This window comes from Rhinoderma darwinii, chromosome 2 (assembly GCF_050947455.1).
Source record: "Rhinoderma darwinii isolate aRhiDar2 chromosome 2, aRhiDar2.hap1, whole genome shotgun sequence".
NCBI lineage: Eukaryota > Metazoa > Chordata > Amphibia > Anura > Rhinodermatidae > Rhinoderma > Rhinoderma darwinii.
In genome coordinates this window covers 261,805,953-261,833,877 of record NC_134688.1, presented here as the reverse complement: position 1 = coordinate 261,833,877, position 27,925 = coordinate 261,805,953, and the positions used below count along the sequence as shown (strand labels likewise).

Here is a 27,925-nt window from a genome sequence, read left to right as displayed (position 1 = left end):
GATGTCGGGCTGGATGTCAAGAGAGGGACGTGTCACCAAGACAACGGCCGGGTAAGTATGAATTTCTTTTATTTTTACCTCGGAAAGGGCTGCCCCTTCTCTCTATCCTGCACTGATAGAGAAGGGGCTGCCGATTTAGTGCAGTGCAATTTTTGCATAGAAAACGTGCCCGTAAATGCGGGTGGAATACTGGTGACACCGGAACTGTATTTACGGTCACGGGTCCGTAAATACTGGTGCAAAACGGGTCGAATACGTGTGACACCGGACCCGTATTTACGGGAGGGAAAAAATACGGTCGTGTGCATGAGGCCTTAGGCTGGGTTCACACTGTTTGTTTTTTTTTTTTTCTTGTTTTTTTTTTTTTTTGCAGGAGGAAAATTTGCCTCAAGATTCCGTTTGGAATTTTGAGGCAGATTTTCCTCTGCCTGCATGACTATTTTTCACTGCGTTTTTCGCCCGAAGCCATTGAGCACCGCGGGCATAAAACACCGCAAGATACGGTTTCTCTGCCTCCCACTGATGTCAATGGGAGGTCAGAGGCATAAATGCCCGAAGATAGGGCATGTCCCTTTTCCCCGCGTGCCGTTTTTTTCCGCTCGCAGGAATAAAACTCCTCCGCCTCCCATTGAAATCATGGGAGGCATTTTCTGCCGTTTTTTTGCGTGTTTTGCGGCGTGGTTTCTGCGTCAAAACAACTTGTCAAAACTCCCGTGTGAACTCCCCCCTAAAAGGGAATTGGCCTCAGAAAAAGGACCTATTGTTAAAAATTATGCCTAACCTAAAAACTTAATTTAAAGTTGTGTGTGTATCCATACGCCAAAGTCGGGTAGGTGGAAGTATGGAGCGGGCTTACGGAGTGAACTCGCTCCATACAATGCGGGTGTCGGCTGTTTGTTACAGCCGACACTTCAGAGTAATGAGCGTCATCGTGCTAAAAAAAAATAAAAAAATTAAATGTTCAAAAAACCCCCCCCATTTTCCCCCTAGAGCATAGTAAAAAAATAAATAAACATAATTGGTATCGCCACATCCGTAAAAGTCTGAACTATTAGGGTATGTTCACACGCACTATTTACGGACGTAATTCAGGCGTTTTATGCCTGGAATTACGGCCGAAAATTCTGCTTGAAAGCGTCGGCAAACATCTGCCCATTCATTTGAATGGGTTTTACGATGTACTGTGCAGACTGTTATTTTTTTTTTTACGTGCCGCTGTCAAGACGACGCATAAAAGACGCCCGCGTCAAAGTGCATGTCACTTCTTGGGACGTAATTGGAGCAGTTTTCCATTGACTTCATAGAAAAACCGCTCCAATTCTGTCCGTAATGGAAGCTGCAAAAAACGCCTGCACAAGCCATTACGTCAGAAATTCAGGAACTGTTTTCTCCTGAGAACCGCTCCGTAATTTCAGCCGTAACGGACGTGCACGTGTGAACATACCCTTACAATATATAAATATTTAACCCGCACTTTGAACGCCGTAAAAAAAAAAAGTTAACGCCAGAATCTCTATTTTTTTTTGTCACCTAATCTCCCACAAAAAAATGAAATAAAAAGTGATCACACTGTCGCATTTACAACAAAATGGTATTAAACTACAGCTTATCCCACAAAAAATAAGCCCTCAGAACTATATCGACGGAAAAATAAAGACGTTATGGCTTTTGGAAGGTGGGGAGGAAAAAACGAAAATGAAAATCTGAAAAAGGGCTGCGGGTTAAATCCTAAAATCTTGCAGTTTTCACTCTGGCCACTAAGCCTCACAATAGACTGACCCTTCCTGTGGTGTATGTAAAAGAGTGTATTTCCACAGCACTCGCTGAAACAGGAGCTCCCCACTCAGAGTTAAATGGGATGCAAATTCCATATTCAGAAATCCCATCCAGACAATATTGAACCCCTTTAGGACCGAGCCTAGTTAGAGCCCATTTTTCAAATCTGACATGTCACTTTATGCGGTAACAACTCTAGAATGCTTATACCTATCCAAGCGATTCTGAGATTTTCTCATGACACATTGGACTTTGTTAGTGGTATAATTTGGTAGATATATTCAGTGTTTATTTGTAAAATAGGAAAATTTAGAGCAGTTTGGAAAAATAGCATTTTTCAGAATTTAAATGTATCTACTTGTAAGACAAATAGTAATACCACACAAAATAGTTACTAGTTCACATTTCCCATGTCTACTTTGTTGGCATCATTCTTTGAACATTCTTTTATTTTTCTGGGACGTTACAAGGCTTAGAACGTAGGCAGCAATTTCTCATATTTTGAAGAAAATTTCAAAAGCCTTTTTTTTTTTTGTTTGTTTTGTTTTTTTCCAGGGACCAGTTCAGTTCTGAAGTGGCTTTGAGTGCCTTCTATATTAGAAACCCCCAATATACATCCCATTTTAAAAACTAGACCCCTCAAAGTATTCAAAACCGCATTTAGAAAGTTTCTTAACGCTCAGCGACTTACTATTCCGTCGCGCTGACCGACCCGTTCGCGCTCAGCGACGGAATAGTACGTCGCGGGAAGAACAGCCATTTCGGCTGTCTTCCCGACACATGCAGGAGCTGTGACAGCTGCTGTCTCGTACAGCAGCTGCCGCAGCTCCTATAGCAGGGACCGATTGCTGTATCCCCGCTGATTAACCCCTTAAAAGCCGCGTTCAATAGAGATTGCGGCTTTTTAGGGGTTAAGCTACCATCGCCGGCCTGCTACACGATAACGGCCAGCGATGGTGACTATGACAACCGGACACCTAACAATGGTGTCTGGCTATGCAATCGACGAAAGCCTAGTGGGTCCTGACAAAGTCAGGACCCACTATGCTTGCTGTCAGTGAGTAGCTGACAGCTCCATTACACTGCACTACGCATGTAGTGCAGTGTATTAGAATAGCGATCAGGGCCTCCTGCCCTCAAGTCCCCTAGTGGGACAAAGTAATAAAGTTTAAAAAAAAAGTTAACAAAAAGATGTATAAAAATAAGAAAATAAAAAAAGTTTTAAAATTAACAAAAGTAAAAATCACCCTTTTTCCCTTATCAGTCATTTATTATTAATAAAAATATATAAACAAACACATAAACTATACATAATTGGTATTACCGCGTCCGTAACGGCCTGAACTAAAAAATTATTTTATTTATCTCGCGCGGTGAACGCCGTAAAAGAAAATAATAATAAACTGTACCTGAATCCCGAGTTTGTCACTTTACCTCCCAAAAAATGGAATATAAAGAGATCAAAAAGTCGCATGTACCTAAAAATGGTACTGATCGAAACTACAGTTCGTTACGCAAAAAATAAGTCCTCGCACGGCTTTCTTGATGGAAAAATAAAGTTGGCAAGAAGGGAAAAAGTCAAGAGGTGCAAAGTCTACTATAAGAGGGGGATAAGGGATGACACAATATATCAATGTGACACGTGTCCCGAAAAACCAGAGCTCTGTATGAAAGTGTTTTAAAATTTATCATACATCCCTTGGTTTATAATTTACCCCAGTTTTACTTACTCTGATGCACTCCACACAGCTTATCCCCCCTCGTCTTTCCCTTCTGAGCCCTACAGTGTGCGCAGGCAGCTGATAACAGCCACATGTAGGGTATTGCCGTACCCGTGAGAACCCACATTACAGTTTATGGGGTGTAGGTCTCCAGTCAAAATGCTCACTACACCTCTAGATGAATGCCTTAAGGGTGTAGTTCTTAAAACGGGGTCGCTTCTTGCGGGTTTCAACTGTACTGGTACCTCAGGGGCTTCTGCATACATGACTACGAACCAGAAAATCCCCAGTAGGCCAAATGGTGGTCCTTTCCTTCTGAGGCCTCCCATGGGCCCAAACGACAGTTTATCACCACAAATGGGGTATTGCCGCACTCAGGACAAATTGAGCAACAAAATGGGGTATTTTGTTCCCTGTGAAAATAAGAAATTTTGAACACTTGACATCTTATTGGAAAAAATGAATTTTTTTTAATTTGACAGCCCAATTCAAATAGGTGCTGTGACAAAACTGTGCGGTCAAAATAACAACCATAAATGAATTCCTTGAGGGGTGTAGTTTCCAAAATGGGGTCACTATTGGGGGATTCCTACTGTTTTGGCACCAACACCTTTTCAAACCTGGCATGCTGCCTAAAATATATTATTATAAAAGAGGCCTCAAAATGCACTAGGTGCTTCTTTGCTTCTAAGGCCTGTGTTTTATTCCATGAGCGCACTAGAGCCACATGTGGGACATTTCTAAAAACTGCAGAATCTGGACAATACATATTTATACACGAGAGAGAGAGAGAGAGGAGCATGGAAGCCATATGATAAAAAAGTGAAAACTTTATTGAACATAGTTACATACACAGAAAAAGTTGTTTTTAAAAAGGTACAAATGGACAGAGAAACTCTATATAATTCCAGTGTAACAAGAATGGCAGACTCAGTATGACAAGTATAGGGATACAATAACCAATCTAGAAAATAGATATGGGGAGTGAATGAAAGACAGTATGTAATAGACACTAGATGACATATCATGACATAAGTATGCAGTAGTGAAGATATAGGAAAAATACACTGCCAGTGCAAGTATCAATTGTTCAAGAAGTGCCAATAGAAAATTAACAATCGGTCAAAGACTGATACTTTCATAAGTTCCCCATTTGCTAGAAGGTCTTACCCATTAAAGAGTGTAAACGGGAGCCTGACAGACGTGCGGAAACCCCAACGCGCGTTTCGCGGTATGCTTCCTCAAGGGGTGTAGTGTCTAATGAGAGGCAGCCTTAAATAGTGTAGAATACAGGTGTATAGACTGTTCCTTGATTCAAGGAGAGCGCAGCGCGTATCTCCTGCTGAAAACCAGAAGTGAGGCATGCCCCACTTTCAGGCCCCAGTGCCTCACTTCCGGTTTTCGGCAGGATATACGCGCTGCGCTCTCCTTGAATCAAGGAGAATCAAAATGCTGTTTTGATTACGTTGAGGGGTCTAGTTTTTAAAATGGGGTATTTTATGGGGGTTTCTAATACATAGGCCCCTCAAAGCCACTTCAGAACTGAACAGGTACCTTAAAAAAGACTTTTGAAATTTTCTTTAACCCCTTAGTGACCACTAATACGCCTTTTCACGTGATTCACTAATGGGCTTTAGGCTAGGCTGACGCCTTTTCACGTCAGCCTAGTCTAAGTCCTGCACGGGTCTCCCGTGCAGGCTGGTGCCGGGGCTCTGCTGTCTGATGACAGCTGAGCTCCTGCTCCAACGCCCGCGATCAAAGTTTACTTCGATCGCGGCCGTTTAACCCGTTAAATGCCGCCGTCAATAGCGACCGCGGCATTTAACTTTGTTCAGAGGGAGTGCGATCCCTCTGTCACCCATCGGCGGCCCGCGAATGCAATCGCGGGTCTCCGATGGGGTGTCATGGCAGCCGGGGGCCTGATAAAAGCCCCCAGGTCTGCCCTGGACATATGCCTGTTAGGACGCGCCGGAGGCAAGTCCTAACAGATTGCCTGTCAGATTTACACTGACAGGCAATAATGCTCTGGTATACGAAGTATACCAAAGCATTATAGCAGCGATCGGAACATCGCACAGTAAAGTCCCCTAGTGGCACTAATAAAATAAGTCATCAAAGTGAAATAAAGATTATTAATAAAAAGTACAGTAAAAAAATAAATCCATTTTTTTCCATAAAAAGTGGTTTTATTTAGTAAAAGTGTAAAAAAAAAAAAGTACACATGTGGTATCGCCGCGACCGTAATGACTCCATTAATAAAGTTAATATGTAATTTAAACCGCAAAGTGAACACCGTAAAAAAAAAACGCAAAAAAACATGGCGAAATTGCAAATTTTTTCCATTGCCCCCCAAAAAAGTAATAATAAAAATGAATCAATAAGTCCCATGTACCCCAAAACGGTACCATTCAAAACTACGTCTTGTCCCGCAGAAAACGAGCCCAAAAAATCACTACATTGATGGAAAAATAAAAAAATTACGGCTCTTGGAAAGCGACGATGCAAAAACAAATAATTTTAGTTCAAAAGTGTTTTTATTGTGCAAAAGTCGTAAAACATAAAAAAACCTGTACATATGTGGTATCGCCGTAATCGTACCGACCCATAGAATAAAGGTAACATGTTATTTACGTCGCATAGTGAACGGCGTCAATTTAAAAATGCATAGAACAATGGCGGAATTTAAGTTTTTTTTTATAACCCCCCCCCCCCAAAAAGGTTAATAAAAGTTAATATAAAAATTATATGTACCCAAAAATGGTGCTATTAAAAAGCACAACTAATCCCGCAAAAAACAAGTCCTCATACAGCTATGTAGACGAAAAAATAAAAAGGTTATAGCTCTTTGAATGCGACTATAGAAAAACGAATAAAATAGCTTGGTCATTAAGGCCTAAAATGGGCTGGTCACTAAGGGGTTAAAATATGAGAAATTGCTGTTTATGTTCTAAGCCTTGTTAACGTCCAAGAAAAATAAAAATGTTCAGAAAACTATGCCAATCTAAAGTAGACATATGGGAAATGTGAACTAGTAACTATTTTGGGTGGCATAACCGTCTGTTTTACAAGCAGATGCATTTAAATTCTGAAATGCTATTTTTTTCAACGTTTTCTCTAAATTTTGCAATTTTTCACCAATAAACTCAGAATATAGCGTCCAAATTTTACCACGATCATGAAGCCCAATGTGTCACGAGAAAACAACCTCAGAATAGCTTGGATAGGTTTAAGCATTCCGATGTTATTACCACATAAAGTGAAATATGTCAGATTTGAAAAATGGGCTCTGAGCCTTAAGGCCCAAACTAGGCTGCGTCCTTAAGGGGTTAAAGAGGCTCTGTCACCAGATTATAAATTCCCTATATTGTACATGTGATCGGTGCTTTTTTTTTTTGACAACTTTTTTAGTTTTTTATTTTGACTCACTAGGGGACTCGCTAGGCTTCCGTATGTGGCATAGCCGGAGGCCGTTGTTAGGCCTCTGTTTGCCATAGCAACCATCGCCGCCCGCTATCATATAGCGGGACGTCTATGGTTTAACCCCTAAGAATCCTCGATCGCTATTGAACGCAGCTTCTAAGGGGTCTAATCAGTGGGGACCACTGCAATCTGTCCCCGCTGAAGGAGCTGCGGCAACTGCTGTATGAGACAGCATTTTCACAGCTCCTTTATGTGCCGGGAGGATGACTGAAATGGCCGTTCCTCCCACGACTTACTATTCCGTAATGGAGCGCGAACGATGTGCTCATCCTTACGGAATAGTATGTCAAGGAGCGGGAAGGGGTTAAATGGTGAACGTGACATCATGGCAAAAAAAAAAATTGCTGTATAACACATCCCTATACAAGAAGCTATGTTTCGACCCCCGCTGTAGTGTTTTATCAAGCATGAAATAAAGTAAACATGTTTAAATACATATCACATTGTATACGGCGAATCAGTGATCGCATACAAAACACTCCTTCTAAACACGTGCATAATAGTCAAATCAACCTCTGTATGAACCAAGTGAAAAGTTACTCGGGTGCATTTTTACGAAATGCCATGACCGCTTCACTGGTAACTCATCTAGGTCGGTGTTCATTATTAGCAGTCTTTGTTCCTGGCTAAAAAAAACTAACTTGGTGTCTGCGCACACGTATAAGAAATCACTACCACTGTTTGTGCTAATGTTAAGTAAATCACCCCACCAATATTACAGCGACACATCATAGGGGCCCGACCATTGCGTACCAATCACCGGAGGATGCAATGTGTCGTTAAGCTACAACAGATCCTAGTGTGTCTCTTATTCATAGAAACAGCAATATGTCCTACGACCTTGGTGTAGTACTCATATTTGCAATGGTCAGCCTAAAAGGCAGTCTACTCCATGTTACATTACACAATGTGCCAAAAAATTATGTCCATAAGGAATATCGCCACTAAATTATAAAATCTTTTTTTACTCAGGTGTGTAATGTAATGTACCTAGTGTAAGGATTTTAGCACCCTACTAAAGAAACACAACTCATGGGTGTTCACTATGGGAGCAAAATCATCTCCCAGTGATGCACCATTGCCCACAGAATGATCGTAACACAATCACCCCGTAGAGTGTGCAATCACCCCCCCCCCCTCCTAAATGTCCAGGTGGCAATTCATCTGTAATGGGAAAGTACAGTAAGTGGACACTCAAATCTACATCCCTTAACATAGGTCGAATAGAGACCATCTACAACCAGGTCATGCTATCAAATATTATTTATTATAGATTGAGAGTATACCGTAGTGCATACAAGCTACCAGATATGCCATCATATCGTTATAACAACATAGTTTGTTGAAAGAGATAATCACAGTAACCCTCAATACAAACAGCCCTATAACTTTACTGTCAACGATAAATGCAAAAAATCAATTCGATCACACCTTTCCTTGTCGGGTTCGAGTGAAGCGCTGTCCTGACCTCCCCAAACATGCATATCTTGTCTATATAAAATGACATTTTAAAATAAATGTTCTTCTTTCTAAAGACATATCCTCTGCCCATTAAAAACAAAACCAGAGGAAAAACACAGCAAAAAATCTACATAAAGACATTTAAAGTAAAGTCCAAATGAAGACCCTTTGGCTGCAAGCTGTCTAGTAGAAAGATCAATTTGAGTTCTTTCTTTCGAGGGTTCTGTCTATCTCCCTGCCCTGCGCAATACTGGTACATGATCTATCACTCTAAACCATAATTGATTAACAGAATGTTTCAATTCTATGAAATGTTTCGCCGCTGGCAAGTCAAGTGTCCTGCGTATAGTACTTTTATGTTTATTGATGCGATCCCTTATTTCGGTGGTAGTCTCCCTACACATAATCAAGGCTGCATGGACACGTGATCATATACACTTCATAGTTCATAGCGCAAGTAACCTAAACGGTATGATACATTTTTCTACCTGTGTAGGGATGGGAAAAACTGGAACCCTTTAACAGATTCCCCCATATTTAGATATGTCTGCACTGGTACTTTCAGAACCTCCTAAGTCTGATCTTACCAGGGAATCATGCAGATTCCTACCGCGTCTATATGACATAATTGGTGGCCGGGCAAGAGGGTGTATTGGAACAAGCCCTCTTGACCAGTGACCAATTTTTCTTCAGGGCCTGTGCAAAACGTACACTCATAGGTCCATATGTGGACATGAGGTATTCTTTCTGAGTCCAACTTTTCTCCTTTCTAATCATAAGTGTATCACGATCCATATTAATAATGGGTCTATGTTCAGACACTAATCTAGATGGATATCCCCTCTCAAGAAACTTCTTGCACATTGTAACCAATCTGCTGTCCACTATCTCTTCACTGTCCACTATCAGTCTTACCCGGAGTAATTGACTCCTTGATAATGAATCCACTATTTTCCTCGGGTGGCTACTTTGTTAATGCAACATTCTATTCTTGTCTGTTACTTTCACATAATAATCAGATCTTAATAAATCCCCTTCTCTATAACATACACTTTCTAGATACAACTATCTATAGTTCGACCAACAATGTGTAAATTGCAGTTCAACTTATCTATTTAGTTCCACATGGAACAGGTTTAATTCATCTATTGTGCCCTGCCACACCAAAAAAACATCAATATATCTAAGCCAGCATCGGACATGTCGCCAGTATTTAGAGGTGTACACAAACCTGTCCTCGGAGGCCGCCATATAGATGTTGGCATATGTGGGGGCCACATTGGACCCCATGGCGGTGCCAAGTAATTGTTTCTGAGAACAAACTCCAGCAGCGCCAGGATCAGGCATGTACACCCCGGGGACATGTCTGAGCTGGCCATCACATCCTTCAGCGCTCCCAAACCCACATCCTGCTCTATGGATGTGTACAAGGAGACCACATCAAAAGATGCTAGAATTATTTGTCCACAGACTTTAACAGTAGCAAAAAATCTGTTGTGGCCTGGACAAATGAACTAGTGTAGGTGCCAAAGGTACTCCATATACAATTCAGAAAGATTGCTGTATGGTGAAAGAGGGAGCTTCTACCCGAAAATCAAGGTCAATCAAGCTTTTACGAATCTTGGGTAGAACATATAGTACTGGTACATTCGGCAGAAATACCACTAGGTATTCAGCCAAGGCCCCATCTATAATTCCATCTAGCCTAGCCTCCTCTACCAACAACTTTAGTTCACGGTTCAGTCTTGTATGAAAAATTACTTGTTGATCCTACTACATCGACAATTGGCAGATACAACAATGTACCTATAGGTGTCTATCACCACAAGTGCACCACCCTTGTCCGCCTTCTTTATAGTGATAGCTTTGTTAGATTATAGTACCAATATTATACGTCGATCCACTCCAGTCGCATTGTGAATAACACTATGACGTTTCAGAATCCCTTAATCGCTTAAACTCCTGTTGAGTAAGCTTAATATGATTCAACAAAATGATTATTCTGTGGCGGTTGAAATCTGCTTCTAACATAGAGACCAGTCTCACACAATGTAAAGGGGGACAATCCGCTGTAGCTATAGATGTATCAATGTGTTGTACATTACCACCCTGTTGTGTAACACCTCTTTGTCATATCCGAAGAGCCAATGTTACTTGAAGAATGATTTTAATCTGTCTGCGAAAAAAAAAAGCATATAGGTCAAGTTGCATTTGGAACTAGTCCCTATTAGAAATCCGACAAAACGATAGCCCCTTAGATAGATTTGTTTGTACAGAAGATAAAGGAACAGAAGAGATATTTACTAAAAGATCTAATTCGGCAGTCTCTTGCCCATATATCTGGTCTGCCTGATGTTTTTCTTGTTCTGTCCTCCTATGCTTCAGACCTCCCCTCCTGGTTTTTGTCTTGTTTCCACGGGGCAGACCTTCCCTTTGTCCAGAAAAGGTTGTCTGGTAGTGTTAATTCTGGAGTAATCTGATTCAGACTCTGCTGCTGTAAAACCAAAGTTGCCCCGGAGTTTACATTTGGATCGTCCTCTTAATTGTGCCCTTCCTCCATTCCGTCCCGGAAAATAGACCAATAATGTTTCACAACAGGAAATGCCTTGCCAATGGAAGATCCTCCCAGTGTTGTAGTCGACTGCGCTATGGATTCCGTCAAAACAATGCAACCCTGTCACAACGGTGACCACAGAAACTATTAACAAAGTCTGTCACCATTGAGCTCAATGGTGATGCAAACTGAAGCTAAGGTTTCTGTTTTCCTTTCCGTTGAGGGGTTACGCTGACGGAAAGCTCCGATGGAACCCCTCAACAGAAAGCGACGCTGTGAACAGGCCCAAACTATGTAACCTCTATATAGATAACACATGATCCATAGTTGATGGACAGAGCTCCCCTGCTATCCCCTTCCTGCACAGTGACCTCTAAACAGGTCACAGAGCATGCCTAGAAAAACTCTCAGAGAAGTCAAATGCGTTATCTCCAGACTGTTTCCTATGATCAATATGGTTGCTGTAAATCCTATATCTAAGTGCTGTTAACAAAGCGGAGCAGCTGCTCAGACGAGACAAGACAGCTGCCCCCATAATAGTGTACAGAAAATAGAATAAGAAAAAAAACTCCATGCTCGTTTGCCTTATAATTGGCCGGCGTAAAAGGGCCCCAAGTCTTTTAGGTAATTTTATTTATTTATTTTTTTTTTCTGTAAAACAGAAGGTTTTACCAGAGAAACATCACTCAATATTTATTGCCCAGATTCTGCAGTTTTAGGAAATATCCCACATATGGCCCTCGTGTTCTAATGGACTGAAACACCGGCCTCAGAAGCAAAGGAGCACCTAGAGGATTTTGAGGCCTCCTTTTTATTAGGCACCATGTCGGGTTTGAAGAGGTCTTGTGGTGCCAAAACAGTGAAAACCCCCCAAAAGTGACCCTATTTGGCAAACTACACCCCTCAAGGAACTTATCGAGGGGTATAGTGAGCATTTAGACACCACAGCTTTTTGCTGCACTTTGTGGAATTAGGCTGTGCGATTGAAAATCTAATTTTTCTGATAAAAGGTACAAATTTATTGTTTACAAGGAATAAAGGAGAAAAAGCACCCCAACATTTGTAAAGCAATTTCTCACTATTACGGCAATATCCCATATGTGATCATAAACTGCTGGTTGAACAAACTGCAGAGCTCAAGGGCAGGAGCGCTCTTTGGCTTGTAGATTTTGCTGGATTGGTTTCTGGGTGAGGTACCAGTCTAGGTGAAACCCCATAAGTGACCTGGTTTCGGAAACTAGACCCCTTGAGGAATTCATTGTAGTTTTCATGGGGTGTATGCGACTATTAGATACGTTTTTATTGTATGTTTAAAGAGGGGTGGTGACCAAAAAAAAAAAAAAAACTAAATTCTATGATTGTTTTTTTTAAATTAAATTATTTATTTATTTTTGTACTTCACCATGCGCTATAAATGACATCCACTTTATTCTGAGTGCCGATTACGGTTACAGCGATACCATATGTTTATAGTTTATGGCGTTGACGCAATAAAATACTATTTCTAATAAATCATTTACTTTTTGCCTTATTCTAAGAGCCATAACTTTTTTTTTTTTTTTTTTTTTTCCCCCTTCAAGAAAGCTGTGTGAGGACTTGTTTTTTGCGTAACTAACTAATTTCGATCAGTACCATTTTTGGGTACATGCGACTTTTTGGTCACTTTTTATTCCATTTTTTTGCGAGGTGAAGTGACCAAAAAATGTGATCTGGTATGGTTTATTAATTTTCTTTTATGGCGTTCACCGCGTGGGATAAATAACAAAATGCTTTTGTAGTACAGGTCGTTAGACGCGGTGATGCCAATTATGTATAGTTTATTTTTTTATAATAAAGTATTGTGAAGAGAAAAAGGGAGTTTTATTTATTTTTTTTATTCTTACACAACTTATTTTGACTTTTTTTACTTTGTCCCACTAGGAGACTTGAAGGCAGGAGGCCCTGATCGCAATTCTAATACACTGCACTACATGCGTAGTGCAGTGTATTAGAGCTGTCAGCTACTCGTTGACAGCAAGCATAGTGGGTCCTGACTTTGTCAGGACCCACTAGGCTTCCGTAGGATGGGCCTCCGGTTGCCATAGCAACCATCGCTGCCCGCTATCGGGTAGCAGGACGTAGATGGTGGATTAACTCCTAAGAATCTGCGATCGATATTGAACGCGGCTTCTAAGGGGTTAATCAGCTGGGACACCGCAATCGGTACCTGCTTTAGGAGCTGTGGCAACTGCTGTACGAGACAGCAGTTGTCACAGCTCCTCTACGTGCCGGGAGGATGTCCGAAATGTCAGATTCTTCTGTGGCGTACTATTAGGTCACGGAGCGCGAACGATGCACTTACTATGACCTAATAGTACGTCGAGGAGCAGGAAGGAGTTAAGAGGAAAGGAATTTGGGTTAGGAGTGCATCAAAAGATTTTAGAAACACATTTTGCTCACAACAACCACAGGAAATCACTTGGATTCCGAAGCCATGAATTTTTGATTGCAGAAAATCCCCTAACACGACTTTAGGATCCGCTCCTTGAACTACACTATAAGGCCGGATTCACACGAGCGTGTTCAGTCCGGGATATACGGTCTGTATGTCGGCAGTATTTCCCGAACTGAGCACACTGCAAGGAGCCGGGCTCTTATCGTCATCTATGACGCTAGGACTCGCTGCGGGAAAACTGTCCCGTACTGAAAACAAGTTTTCAGTACGGGACAGTAGTTCCGTGGAGAGGCAGGGACTCCTAGCGTCCTAGGTAACTATGATGCAAGAAGCCCGGCTCCTTGCACTGTGTTAGGTCCGGGAAATGCAGCCGACCTATCACGGACTGTACACGCTCGTGTGAATCCGGCCTTATTGTTGGGGCATTTTCAAGTCCTTCTATATTAGCCATTGAAGTGTAAATACAGTTTAACCTCCTTATTTTTAGCCTTACTTATATTAGAAGATTATTGTGGCAGTAAGTGCTACTAGAAAATGATTGGCTCTTCATTAAAGATTACTGACGTATTTAAAGAAAAAAAAAAATCTGTCTGCAGAGACTTTCTGCAAATCTGAGTCTGGCTAACCCTTGAATAGAAAATAATTGACTTCAATTACAAATGTAATGTGGTGGGATCAGCAGAGCTGTTTATGCTCCTTGTCCCTTCTACACTACTGAATATATGCCATCTCCTGAGGGGTAGCGTGTAAAAAAAAAATTAAAAATAATGTAACATGATTTTTGTATGTTAAATATGGTCACATGCTTATATTTGTGTTTGGGGTTTTTTGACACTCGAGGAAAAGGCGTCATGCACGGCCGTGATTTTCGGGCCGGCAGCTGAGGGTTACCCGCAAGCCGCCCGCAAATTGCGGGCCGTGCACATGGCCGAGTTCATTATTTCCTATGAGCCTGGACCGCAGAACACGGCCGTAATAAGACATGCCCGTTCTTTCTGCGGTTCAGGCTCCTGGACCATGCACAGACTGAAAACCATGGTTGTGTGCATGGCCCCATAGGCATGAATGGGGCCGCAATTCTCCCGTGGATTTTTGGGGGAATTGCGGCCGCAAAAGCACGTTCGTGTGCATGGGGCCAAATAGTTTCATTCATGTTTGTTTATTTATTTTTTTTATTTGCAGAAAACCAGCAGATTTACAAAATCTTGCTCCTGGAACACACCCGCCGTTTATAACCTACAACCATGATTTGAAAACTGATGTAAATAAGATAGAGGAATTTCTGGAAGAAGTTCTCTGCCCTCCAAAGTAAGTTAGATATTCAGTGATGCTCCAAAGTTTGTGATTGGCTAGTGAGGTTTAACTACAATAATGAAATAGTAAAACTTGATTAAAGGTGGTATGAGCTCAACATTGGCATTATGCGCCTGCTAACTAACACTCGAACATTAAGAAAAAAAAAAGTTATGGAAATTTGGAACAGCCATTTTTTTGCTCCATTCATGAACCATAAATACCAGGGAAGGCACAAAGCTGTTGGAGTTCACACTGAGTTTTTTTTACACTAAAACCGCGCCACAAAATGCAGCAAAAAAAAGTCCAAAAATACCTCCCATTCATTTCAATCGGAGGCGTTTTTCCCCCGCGGGCGGAAAAACCGGCTCGCGGGAAAGAGGGACATGCCCTATCTTCGGGCGTTTACGGCTCTGACCTCCCATTGACCTCAATGGGAGGCAGAGAAAGCGTATTTTGCGGCGTTTTATGGCCGCGGGTGAAAAACGCAGCGAAAATCGGCGTTCAGGCAGAGGAAAGTCTGCTTCAAACTTCCAAACAGAATTTTGAGGCAAATTTTCCTCCTGCAAAAAACTGTGTGAACCCAGCCACTGCAAAAGGAAAAGACTTGGGGCTTGTCCACATTTAACAGATTTGCTGAGGAAAGTTTCTGCAGCATTTATGCATCTACTAGCAGACCATTGACTATGTAAAATCTGCACCATTTCATGTTTTGTTTTTTTTATTTTTTTTTTTTATTTTCCCAAGGACTGTGTGGTGGTGGTACTTATTCTTCCTGTGATGTCATTTCCACCTAATGTCAGAAATTCTGCAGCATTTTCAGAGCAAATTACGAAGTGAATTGTAGTTTGCTGTGGAATTGTACGACATTTATTTCTATGGGGGAAAAAAATCCGATCCACTTTCCGCAGCAATAATTGACATGCTGCGGAAAGAAAATTATGCGCCTCAGGTAAAATTCTGGACTGAGTTTTTCCATAGCATGTGGTTGACATTTGTTAAATTACATCCACTTTGCTGCTACTATATTATACTGTCTCTTCAGTCCGCAACGCCGGACGGGAAATACACAGCTGTTCAGTTACTTGTGGACAAGCCTTCACACTATGGCGCGATGAGACACTGTGTATAGCTAGCTTGACAGGCCCAAAGGTTGCATTGCACTAAGATTCTATTGACCATTTATCCCCTGCTGATTTTTGTGAGGCGCAGGCAATTTAAGCACACGCACACACATATATACATATATGTATACACATACACACACATATATATATATACATACATACATACATGGGATTCAAGAAATTTGACCTGGCAAGGTGGGCCAAGTATTGTGTAAAGTAGAGGAACCAAGGGTTAGTGGTTGTTACCTTCGTGGTTTAACCTGAAAGTTAATTTCAATCTTCCATGATTATGTACCACCCTACACAACCATGAAGTGAATTGGGCTGGCCAGTGCTAATAGAGCCCCTGACATGAGTTTGCTCCACCCCTAGGAGTGGCCCTGTGTATGGTAACTTGACCATGTCTGCTTGACAACCCAGCACCTGAAAAGTCGTAAAAGGAAATAATCATTGGTTATTATGAACGATTATCAGTAGCCTTTAGTACTGCAGCATTAGGCCAGGGCTATACAGTCCATAATAGCATGAAACCCAATGTACTCATTTGGACTGCAGCTGTAGCTCAATAGTTAAAACCAATCAGTATCACTACAAAATGTCTTGGTGTAGCGCTGGACTTCCATTTCATTCAATGCTGAGATATGATCACGTAAAATATATTTGAACTATTAATTTTTAATCTAATACTCCAGGTACCGCAAGTTGGCAGCAAGGCACCCAGAATCTAATACAGCTGGCATGGACATATTTGCGAAGTTTTCCACGTTTATCAAGAACTCTCGGCCAGATGCCAATGAAGGTAATTTATCTGAATCTCTGGTGCTTAAGGAGTAGAAAATGTTTTTGGTTGACCATTATCATTTGTATGGACGCCGTTAAACAGTCATCTCCCCTGGTTTCACAATGCATTTTCATCTAGGCTGAATATGCATGTTTATTTCAATAGAGGGGGAATAAGCTCCTGGTTGACTCCCCTAGCGATGCCTTCGCTCCTGGGGAAACGAAGATTTGGACATGTTGCAATATAACAACTGTCTAGTTGGCGGAAATTTGTCTAGTTGGTATGGCCAACTCTTTCCAGTGTACAGAAGATTTGTGTTATAGTGTTTACATTTATTAGACAAAGCAAAAAAGCAGGCTCACCGAATGCGTCGTCTTGGTACTTGTGGTCCTTCAATTGTGGCGTGCAAAGGAGTGGAGCTTGCAGGCTTTACATGGGAATTCAATATAGAAAAAGAAAAGGTCTTCCAGCATGTCTCTAACCCCTTCCCGCCGCAGCCATTTTTCAGGTTTTCATTTTCGTTTTTTCCTCCCTACCTTCCAAAAACCATAACGTTTTCATTTTTCCGTCGATCTAGTCCTATGAGGGCTTGATTTTTGCGGGACGAGTTGTAGTTTTTCGTAGCACCATTTATTGTGCCATATAATGTACTAGGAAGCAGGAAAATAATAATTTATGGGGTAGAAAATGAAAAAAACGGATTCCTCCATTTGTTTTTTGCGCTTCGCTTTTACAGAATTCACTGTGCAATTAAAACAACATGTTAACTTTATTCTGTGGGTCAATACGATTACAGTGATACCAAATATATATATATTTTTTTCTATATTTTACTACTTTTACAAGAAGAAAACCGAAGTGTAAAAAATAAAATTTGTCGCCAAATTCTGAGAGCCATAACTTTTTTATTTTTCCGTCGATTTAAGTGGTATGAGGGCTTATTTTTTGCGAGAGAAGCTGTAGTTTTTAATACCATTTTGGGGATACATGCGATGTTTTGATCACTTTTTTTTTTTTTATTTCATTTTTTTTTGTGGGAGAGGAGGTGACGGAAAAAGATTCTGGCGTCTCCAATTTTTTTTTTTTTAATGGCGTTCACCGTGCGGGTTATATAATGATATATTGGAATAGTTCACACTTTTACGGATGCGGCGATACCAATTATGTTTGTTTATTCTTACTATGCTCTAGGAGGAAAAGGGGTTTTTGTTGTTTTTTTGTAACTTAGTTTTTTTCTAATCATTACTTTTTTATTTTTTTTTATTATATTGGTCCCTCTAGGGGACATCAACCAGCGATCGTTCGATCGCTTGCACTTTATACTGCAATACTAATGTATTGCAGTATGTCGTGATTCTGACCGGCTTCTATTAAGCCCTGCGGGAGGCAGGGCTTAATAGGAGCACAAAGATGGGGGCCTTCATTAGGCCCCCAGGCAGCCATCGTCACCACGCGATTGCGATGAGCTGTTAGGGGGGTTGTCCCCCTCTTTCTAACGATTTAAATGCTGCAGTCGCTATTGACCGCAGAATTTAATGAGTTAAACGAGCATGCTATGGTTTCCATTCGTGGGTTCCCTGGACTGAAAAGTCTGACAGGACCCACGAACGTAACCCCGATGCAGATGTGAACGAAGCATAAAAATTCTAAAATTTGGCAACTTCTTTAAAAATCCTAGAACAGAGCACAGGTTAGGTGTGTTGACGCTTACACGCTTCGCACAGTAGTGGTCTTATAGCATACGTCACTAAACCCCTGAATGTAATTTAACCCCTTAATGACAAGCGTTTTTCCATAGCCTCATAGCTCTTTGAATAACTTTTTTTTTTTTTTTTTTTTTTTCCTGCGTCGACATGGCTGTATAAGGTCTTGTTTTTTTGCGGGACAAGTTGTAATTTTTAATAGCGCCATTTTGGGGCACATAGAATTGATTAAACTTTTTGGTGGGGGGGGGATGTTTGGAAAAGACTGTAAATTTAGGATACAAAAAAGTGTGGCGAAACTGCAGCTTACCATGTGGTATAAATAACATAATAACTTTATTCAGCGGGTTGTTGCGATTCCATCGATACCAAATTTATATAGATTTTGTATGTTTTACTACTTTTACACAGTAAAGGTTTTTTTTCTCAATTATTTGTTTTGGTGTCTCCATATTTGAAGAGCCATAACTTTTTTATTTTTTTTCACCGATGCAGTTGTATTGTTGCCTTTTTTTTGTGCGGGATGACTTGTAGTTTTTATTGGTACGATTTTGGAGCGACTTTTTGATCACTTTTTATCCCAAAAATTTTTATGGCAGGATTCAAAGAAAACAGCAATTTTTGCATTGTTCGTTCTTATTTTTTATGACGTTCACCGTGCGGGTTAAATGATGTAATAACTTTATAGTTGGGGTTTTTTACGGACGCGGCGATACTAAATATGTGACTTATTTTTTATTTATTTTTTTTTCACTTTATTTTATTTTTTTAATAATAAAGCAATTTGTAAGGGTAAAAAGCGGGGGTTTACTTTATTTTTTTTCACTTTTTATCAAACTTTTTTTTTTTTACTCTTACTAGTCCCACTAGGGGACTTCACTGTGCGATCCTCCGATCGCTTTTATAATACACTGCAATACTTCTGTATTGCAGTGTATTACTGCCTGTCCGTGTAAAACGGACAGGCATCTGCTAGGCCATGCCTCTGGCATTACCTAGCGGTCATACACGACAGGCAGACCTGGGGGCCTTTATTAGGCCTCCCGGCTGCCATAGAAGACACCAGCACTCTGCGATCACAACGCCGGGTGGGAGAGGGAGCTCACTCCCTCTTCAAAACCACTCCGATGCGGCGCTCTCTATTGAGCGCCGCATCTGAGGGGTTAAAGGGGTGAGATCGATACTGATATCGATCTCGCCTGTTAGAGCAGGGATGCGCCCAGCCCTCCGCTACCTCCTGGTAGCTGAGAACAGGAATATTTCATGGCTCCCTGCTCGGTTTATTTATTCCGATACAGCGCCGTAAAAAGGCTGTTGCATCGGAATAAAGCCTGTTAGTGGTTGCCGTAAAAAAACACTTTGGGGCGGTCACTAACTGGTTAAAAACCCAATTAACCAATTCTGACTACTTCTTACGAAAAACCTTCCTCCGGTTGTAGTAATGCAATTGATTCGATTTCACCTCTCAATGATGAACTAGCCGCAAGAACTAAAGATTCAGAAGCCTTAAGACACTTTATCCATAACTACGTATGCTATACAAATGATTATATAAGAATTAATATACGTAGCAGTAACCCTATATGGTTAGTATAACTATATAGTAAAGTAAATCCCCCCCCCCTGTCCAATTGAGACCCTTGGTAAACCTAGTCTCCAGCTGTAGGATCCAAAATGCCTCCCTGTTGAGAGGTTTTCTCCAATTACCCCCCCCCCCTACTATTTTTTTCACAAAATAAAAAAAAGTTTGCCCGTCTAACTGCTAAGAGACACACTTTTTTTTTTTCTCCCTCCATCAACTGTCTCCAATTATTATACAGAAACATCTGTAATTATTGAGTCACCGGGAACAGAATCTTTGAATTCCAGTTGTCCTAATAGATTTGAACACCCTGGGACTACTGGAACCTAACTATCCGGACATATTCATAGCCTTGCGGCTACTAACGTTATTACATCTGCTGAGAATGAATTCTCTGGCATAAATTTTTTTCTGAACAATGCAACTTTCAGATCTCTATAGGGAGAATAGTAGTATTGCAAATTTTAAATCTACCTGAAATTAAGATGAATATACCCAATCCTACATTCTATCCAACACATTCGCTTGGATCAGTGCTGGTTGATTTATAATAATGTATAGAGATATCGAAGACTGTCTCAACACATGCTCCTCCCCATCTGCTTCTGATACAAAATGATCACTTATACCGAAACAATTTTCTGCCATCAAAGATTTGAAAAACAATCAGTGTAGTTATACGTAAGGCAGATAAGGGAGGTGCAGTGGTGGTTTTAGATTCTTTGCTGTATGAGAAACAGGTATATAATATTGTTAATACCTACCGCAAACTTTTACATTATCCTTCTGCAGCATTTACATCTTCATTAAAACAGTTACTTGAGTATTCGGTGGGTACTTGCTTACAGATTTTTGTTATGCCTATTTTTTTCACAGAATGCCTAAAATACATAAGGACGTTTTTCCTCCGCAGTTACATCCTATAATCTCCGGCATGGATTCTCTCTGTGAGACTCTGCCTGGGTGAATAAGCATCTGCAACCCTTAGTTCGCAAAACACCAAGTTACCTGAAAGATAGTAAGGAAGTGCATAAAGCTTTTCTGAATTGTATATGGCCAGATGAACTTATCTGCTTTACCTGTGACGTGGCGGGCTTATGCTAATGTATTCCCCACCACCTTGCAGTACAGGCAGTTAAAGAGGCTCTGTCACCAGATTTTGCAACCCCTATCCCCTATTGCAGCAGATAGGCGCTGCAATGTAGATAAGAGTAACGTTTTTTTTTTTGTTTTTTTTAAAAACTAGCATTTTTGGCCAAGTTATGACCATTTTTATATTTATGCAAATTAGGCTTTCTAAAGTACAAGTGGGCGTGTATTGTGTGTGTACATCTGGGCGTTTTTACTTTTACTAGCTGGCGTTGTGAATGGGAGTGTATGATGCTGACGAATCAGCATCATCCACTTCTCTTCGTTAACACCCAGCTTCTGGCAGTGCACAGACACAGCGTGTTCTCGAGAGATCACGCTGTGTCGTCACTCACAGGTCCTGCATCGTGTCGGACGAGCGAGGAAACATCGGCACCAGAGGCTACAGTTGATTCTGCAGCAGCATCGGCGTTTGCAGGTAAGTCGATGTAGCTACTTACCTACAAACGCTGATGCTGCTGCAGAATCAAATGTAGCCTCTGGTGCCGATGTTTCCTCGCTCGTCCGACACGATGCAGGACCTGGGGCAGGAAGTGACGTCACAGCGTGATCTCTCGAACACGCTGTGTCTGTGCACTGCCAGAATCTGGGTGTTAACGAACAGAAGTGGATGATGCTGATTCGTCAGCATCATACACTCCCATTCACAACGCCCAGCTAGTAAAACAAGTAAAAACGCCCAGATGTACGCACACAATACACGCCCACTTGTACTTTAGAAAGCCTCATTTGCATAAATATAAAAATGGTCATAACTTGGCCAAAAATGCTTGTTTTTAAAAAAAAACGTTACTCTTATCAACATTGCAGCGCCGATCTGCTGCAATAGGAGATAGGGGTTGCAAAATCTGGTGACAGAGCCTCTTTAAGTTTCATCTGACCAAATACAGTAACTTTACTGCAGAAACACAGGAATTAATTTTAATGTTATTTACGAACACTTTCTGCTTTGACGGCTCATATTTTTTACAAATTGAAGGCGCTCCCATGTGTTCTGAATTTTCACTATCTCTGTCAAATTTGCATAGTGGGAGGAAATTTTTTTTTTTTACTCTAACCCATTTGGTGACTCCATCGTGGGGTATGGGTGATACGTGGATTACCTCTTACTGCTTTGGGTTCGAGATGTGGTGTCCATACCACGGTTTGTGGACTGCATAAATGGTAATCGTTAGAATATACGATTTACGACTGCCACATCGAAGGATCTTTTATTTTTGGATATCTCTATCAGACGACACAGAATGGCAGTGTGATCACGTCTTTATCGTAAACCCACGTCCGGGAATATTTTGGATGCTTCAAGTTGTCACCCTGTTCACACCATAAAAACAATAATTCAAGGAGAGTTCATTAGAGCTAGCAGAGCTTGCCGGCGGCTACGGAAGCTGATCAGGCTCCGCCGCTGGGCGGATCTTGACCGGCTTCCGTGCTAGGCAGACCCGGAGGCCAGTATTAGGCCTCCGGTTGCCATTGCAGCCACCGGAAACCCGGCAATTTCAATGCTGGGGTTCTGATGAGCTGCAAACAGCTTAAATGTAGCGATCACATTTGAACGCTGCATTGAAGGTGTTAATGGCGGGGATCTAAGCTAATTTCGGTTCCCGCCATTACAAGGGGTTAAACTAATTAGCATGAATCTAAAATAGTTTATAACTTGGTCAAAAATTATCGTTTTTCAAAACAAAAACCACTGTTCTCTACGTTACAGCCCTGATCAGATTATGTAGGAGATAGGGCACTTATAATCTGGTGACAGAGCCTCTTTAAGGCCAAAACAAGGCTGTGTCCTTAAGGGGTTAAGCTTACCGCCTATTTGTAGTACAATACACTTTAATATAAGCAGGTGAAACATTTTATTTACACTTGTTTAACTTGTCTTGCAGCACTAGAAAGAGGATTGCTGAAAACGCTGCAGAAGCTTGATGACTACCTGAACTCTCCCTTACCCGACGAAATAGATGAGAATAGTATTGAGGATGTTACGGTTTCCAACCGCAAATTCTTAGATGGTGATGATATGACTTTAGCTGATTGTAACCTTTTGCCAAAACTCCATATAGTAAAGGTACAAAAAAAGTAATGTTGTTCAGCATGGAGTGGGGAACTCGGGATTTCTGTTCACTTGCCAGGTTTTGCTGTTTACTAACCTTTCCTATATGTTTTACTGTTGTACAGGTGGTGACCAAAAAATACAGAAACTTCGATATCCCAAAATCGATGACCGGGATCTGGAGATATTTGAGCAATGCATACAGCAGAGATGAATTCATCAACACTTGTCCTTGTGACCGAGAGATCGAAATAGCATACGCAGACGTAGCCAAAAGGCTCACCAACTGAACTGTGCTTTGTAACCAGATGAGGCCTTGATCCACAAAAGATCCTCTAAAGAGATTCCCATGGCCAAAATATAAATCTTCAGGTTTTTTTTCCCCCCCCCCCCTGAAAAAGGTTTTTTTTTTTCTTACTTACAATTGCAAAACAAAATATCTTTTTATTTTTATCCCATTTTAGAACAAAATATATTGTTTATCTGATTTTATTGGGCTACATAAATAAGAACTGGTTCCAAGTATAGTTTGAAATAATGCCAGTCCCTGCACCGAAGGGGTGTTTAATTGATTTGATGTATATTTCAGTTCAAGCCCCTAACCCACAATCTTTAACTGTCCATGTCGATGAGTTGCGGTGCCATACTAGTTATCTTCAGCACCTATTTAGTAGCAACAATATGCCACCATGACATAATCTCAACCATTATACACGGCATATTGTAGAACTAGAAATATTTGTCCCTTCAACAAAAACAAAGTATAGATTTTTTTTTTCCTTAATATTCCAAAGTTAAAAATGCATAGACCTTTAGATGTTTACATGCAGCTGCACCAGAAATGTAAATATGTTGTCCACTATGGTACCGTTATCAGGAATGCTATCCAGCTGATACTATGACCTCTTCATCCCAAAACAAACTGGTTTTGTTCAGGGTTCAGGAGAGATGAAGGCATAAGTGCGGCTACTGAGTGGGGGTTACAAAAAAAGTGAGACACTAGTCTATTTTCGTAAATCCCATTCATTTCAATAAAGAGTGAACTCATTGGCGTGGTCACCTCTCCATGGATTGTGGGGGGGGGGGGGGGCTGGTCCGTTTTCAGGATTTGGTGGGGTACCAGTAGCTGGACCTTTACTGATTTAGTGGGTTTTTTTTAATTTATTTTTACTTCTCCCATTGGTTAAAGTTCAGTCAAGCAAAGACCTTGTTCTGATGACTTCATTATTGGAACTCATCTTTATTGAACATGTATGAACAGATCTTTTGCTGTGATTGAAGTGACTTTCCCTGTATGACAAATCAGTTGAATAATTTAGTTTTTCAAAGTAGGAAATACCTAATTACTGTTAAACGCCACATGTCTAGAATCAACGAGGATCCGCAAAGAAACACATGTTTTTAAGCGGGTCTGAAAAAATAATTTTCTACTGTAGATGAACAAACTTTTGGCACAAACACTCCTTATTGGTTGGATCATCCAAATAATTTGCGAGTCTGTGGCCATATATAGCAATAGTTACTTAACCACCAGTCTAGTTAATGCTTTTGAGCGAACACTAACTTGATTTTTTATTTTATTTTTACATAACAGCATATTTAATGTCTATGTAATCTACAGCAATGCACCAAAGGATTTCACAAAGTTTAATGTTTGAGTAATAGAATACTAACTGTACAAAGTTTATAATGTTTAAAATAATAATGTTATATCCCTATATTGAAAAAAAATAAACCTATCTTGTTTTGGTTTTAAATTTACCTAAAAAAAAAAAAAAAAAAAAAATCACTTGTAAGGGGTATGCAGAATTGTACAATTTTATTTCGCAGAAGGTTTGTATTCTAGATGTATCAGGTCATTAGTCTATGCTCTGCATAAAATTGTCTAAGGGCTTGTTCACATCACCGTTCATTTCCCTTCCGGGATTCCGTCGGAGGGTTCCGTTCGTCACCATTCCGGCTGGTTTCCGGTTTTCCGACAATCGATAGCGCAGTTGACTCCGCTATTCCGTCGGAAAACCGGAAACCAGCCGGAATGGTGACGAACGGAAAGCATTAGTAATGTTTCCGTCACCATTGAGATCAATGGTGACTGAAACGGAAGCTGTGCTTTCACTTTCTGTTGCGGGGTTCACCCGACTGAACCCCGGAACGGAAATGAACGGTGATGTGAACAGGCCCTTTAGTCATGTTATCTAAACCTTTTGGATACTTCATGAATAAATTGAAAATGTATTTAGAGGGAGTAGTCCAGGATAAGAAAATCTGTTTTTATTCCAGAAACCACGCCACTTTTGTTAATGTGCTATGTCTGGTATTGCACTCCGCCTTTATTCATTTGAATGGAGTAAAGCTACAATTCCAGACAAGGCCCATGACCAGAGTGGCGTGGTTTGTACAATAAAACCAGAACCTTCTTTCTTATCATTGAAAACCTATTTAGTGTTTTGAAGGTACATGTCATCGGGTTACCCAAGTTGTCGCACCAAGGGTAAGTCCACACCAACAATGTTGTCTGGTATTCACCTCTTTGTATATGTGACAGGTTGATGGTTTGCGCTTGCCATGCTACCTGTCTGTTATTGTTACTTATATCTTCAGGGACTTATGAGACATTTTTTTTTACAATTTTACCTGAAAAGTGTCCTTTACCGATTCCTGTACAATATTTTGAGAGAAAACTCTCCAGTTGATTGAAATTTATTTTTACTGATGTTTTTTATTATATTTTTACAAGAAAATGCAGTGAAAACCTTTTGAATATGCACATATTTGTCCACCTCAGTTTTAACACCATGTGTAACGGTTTTCTAACAAAATGTATGCTGTTCAACTTTAAGACCATTTCAAGTTGTGAGTAATTATGCTGTATATGAGTTTGTCTCCTTTTTTTTTTTAAGTTTTCTTTAAAAAAAAACAAAAAAAAAAAAACACACATTTACAAATTAAGCATTTGGGACTTTGAAGGTCCTGGGGTTTATTTAATGTTCATATTTAGTCACGTCAAACATAAGAGAATTTGTTCTGTGATATATCATTCTTTGTTCCCTTCTGTACTTTCCTGAAACCTACCACTACTAAGCTAATATATATTTTTACTTTTATCACAGTAGTACACACAGCATAATTTACATAAATGGTTTATTTATAAAGATTGCCAACCCAAGAAAATTCTTGTGTACGCTACCCATGGCACAGCAATGACAAAGGGTTCTGTAGGATTTTATACATGCAGTGCAGTTAGTGTTACATATCTAGAGATATTTTACCTATAACACAAGCTATGGATGGGGACGAGCGGTCGTTACACCGATCGCTCATCCCTATACATTATCATGTCAGCAGTGTATCTCCCGGTTTACACAGGGAAACGTGGGAAACAGGGAAACGTGCTGCCGATTACGATAATTAAATATTTTTTTTTTTAAACTACTATCAGAAGATGATAGAGCTCGTTCATCTGCTGATCGCTGCCATGTTTACACAGGGCAATTATGGGCAGTGAGCGTTATACGAATGCTCGTCTGCACTATAATTGGCCTGCGTTAAACCCCTTTAGTGCGAAGATAAGTGTACACTGCTGTTTGAGGATATTAAAGGGGCTTCCTGGGATGTTACACTCAAAGCTTTACAACCATTTCTAAAAGGATAGATCCGACTTAACACATACATTTAAGTGTTTGTATACATTTTTGAAATTGACATTTATTAAAAATTGTATTTGTTTTTTGCGCTTCAGCTTCTATATATCCACTATGCATAGAAGCTGCATAGCGCCGCTGTAAGCGAAATCCATCAGTCAGCTGGACTGGCGGCTCCTATGTTTCTCTAAGGGTATGTTCACACGGCCTATTTTCAGCCGTATCTCAGGCCATAAACGCCCCAGAAAAACTACTAAAAATACGGAGGCTGAATGCCTCCAAACATCTGCCCACTGAGTTCAATGGGAAAAATGGCATTTTGTTCTCACAGGGCGTCTTTTTTTACGTGGCCATTTGTAGAAACGCCCCGTAAAAAAACTCCCCGTAAAGAAGTGCATGTCACTACTTGAGCTGTTTTTGGAGTAGTTTTTCATTGTCTCAATAGAAAACTAGCTCCAAAACCGGCTGTAAAAAAACACATCAAAAACTCTTGATGTTTACACGGCTGAAAATCAGGGGCTGTTTTCTCTTGAAAACTGCTCCGTATTTCACAGCCATTTTTGGTTTGCCTTGTGAACATACCCTAAAACGGAATATAACTCTGAATATTACATAAATACCGTAGCTTTTCATTAGGGTTTGAGGCACACAGGAGCCGTGGTCAGCTGAGCGGTCAGTCCAGCTAACTGATGGATTTGGCTTAGTGTTACTATGCTGCTTCTAAAAAACATTCTTAATGTCCGTTAATTAACAAAAAAAATATTTAATTCGAAAAAAGGTTACAAAGGTTTATATGGCCTCTAGGGCCGAGTCTACAGAATATAATGTAATCGCACATGACACAATGAGTCCTGTTTTTTTGTTTGCTTTGTAACCAGTGGCTGTAAAATTTCTTCAGTTTTATTTCTTACAACTTTCTTTAATTAATAAAGGTTGGTTTTGATGATGAATGTGTCTTGCGTTTATATCACTCGTTTATTGGGGTATCAAACTTTTCCAGAATAGAGGAGACAAATGCCTCTTTCAGCAAATCATAAGGGACACAACTTTACAATGTTACGTTTTTTTGGCTAGAAAAGTCATACTGTTCTAAGATCTGCAGGGAAAGGTCTGATGGCAATTGTTATTTGATCATGAGGGAAAAACTGACAGTCTAAAATTTTTGTACGA

General features: G+C 40.5%; 1 protein-coding gene across 6 annotated transcripts in view; it reads left to right on the top strand.

Moving 5' to 3' along the window:
* CLIC4 (chloride intracellular channel 4) overlaps positions 1-27,705 on the top strand; it is an 88,800-nt gene extending 61,095 nt beyond the window's left edge. For all 6 annotated transcript variants that reach the window (XM_075853220.1, XM_075853214.1, XM_075853217.1 and 3 more), the window contains 4 exons: positions 14,609-14,734; positions 16,539-16,645; positions 22,948-23,129; positions 23,240-27,705. In XM_075853220.1, the coding sequence (XP_075709335.1) occupies positions 14,609-14,734; positions 16,539-16,645; positions 22,948-23,129; positions 23,240-23,404 (580 nt within the window). In that variant the 3' untranslated portion in view covers positions 23,405-27,705. The remainder of the gene's footprint in view (positions 1-14,608; positions 14,735-16,538; positions 16,646-22,947; positions 23,130-23,239) is intronic.
* Positions 27,706-27,925: the final 220 nt, after the last annotated feature.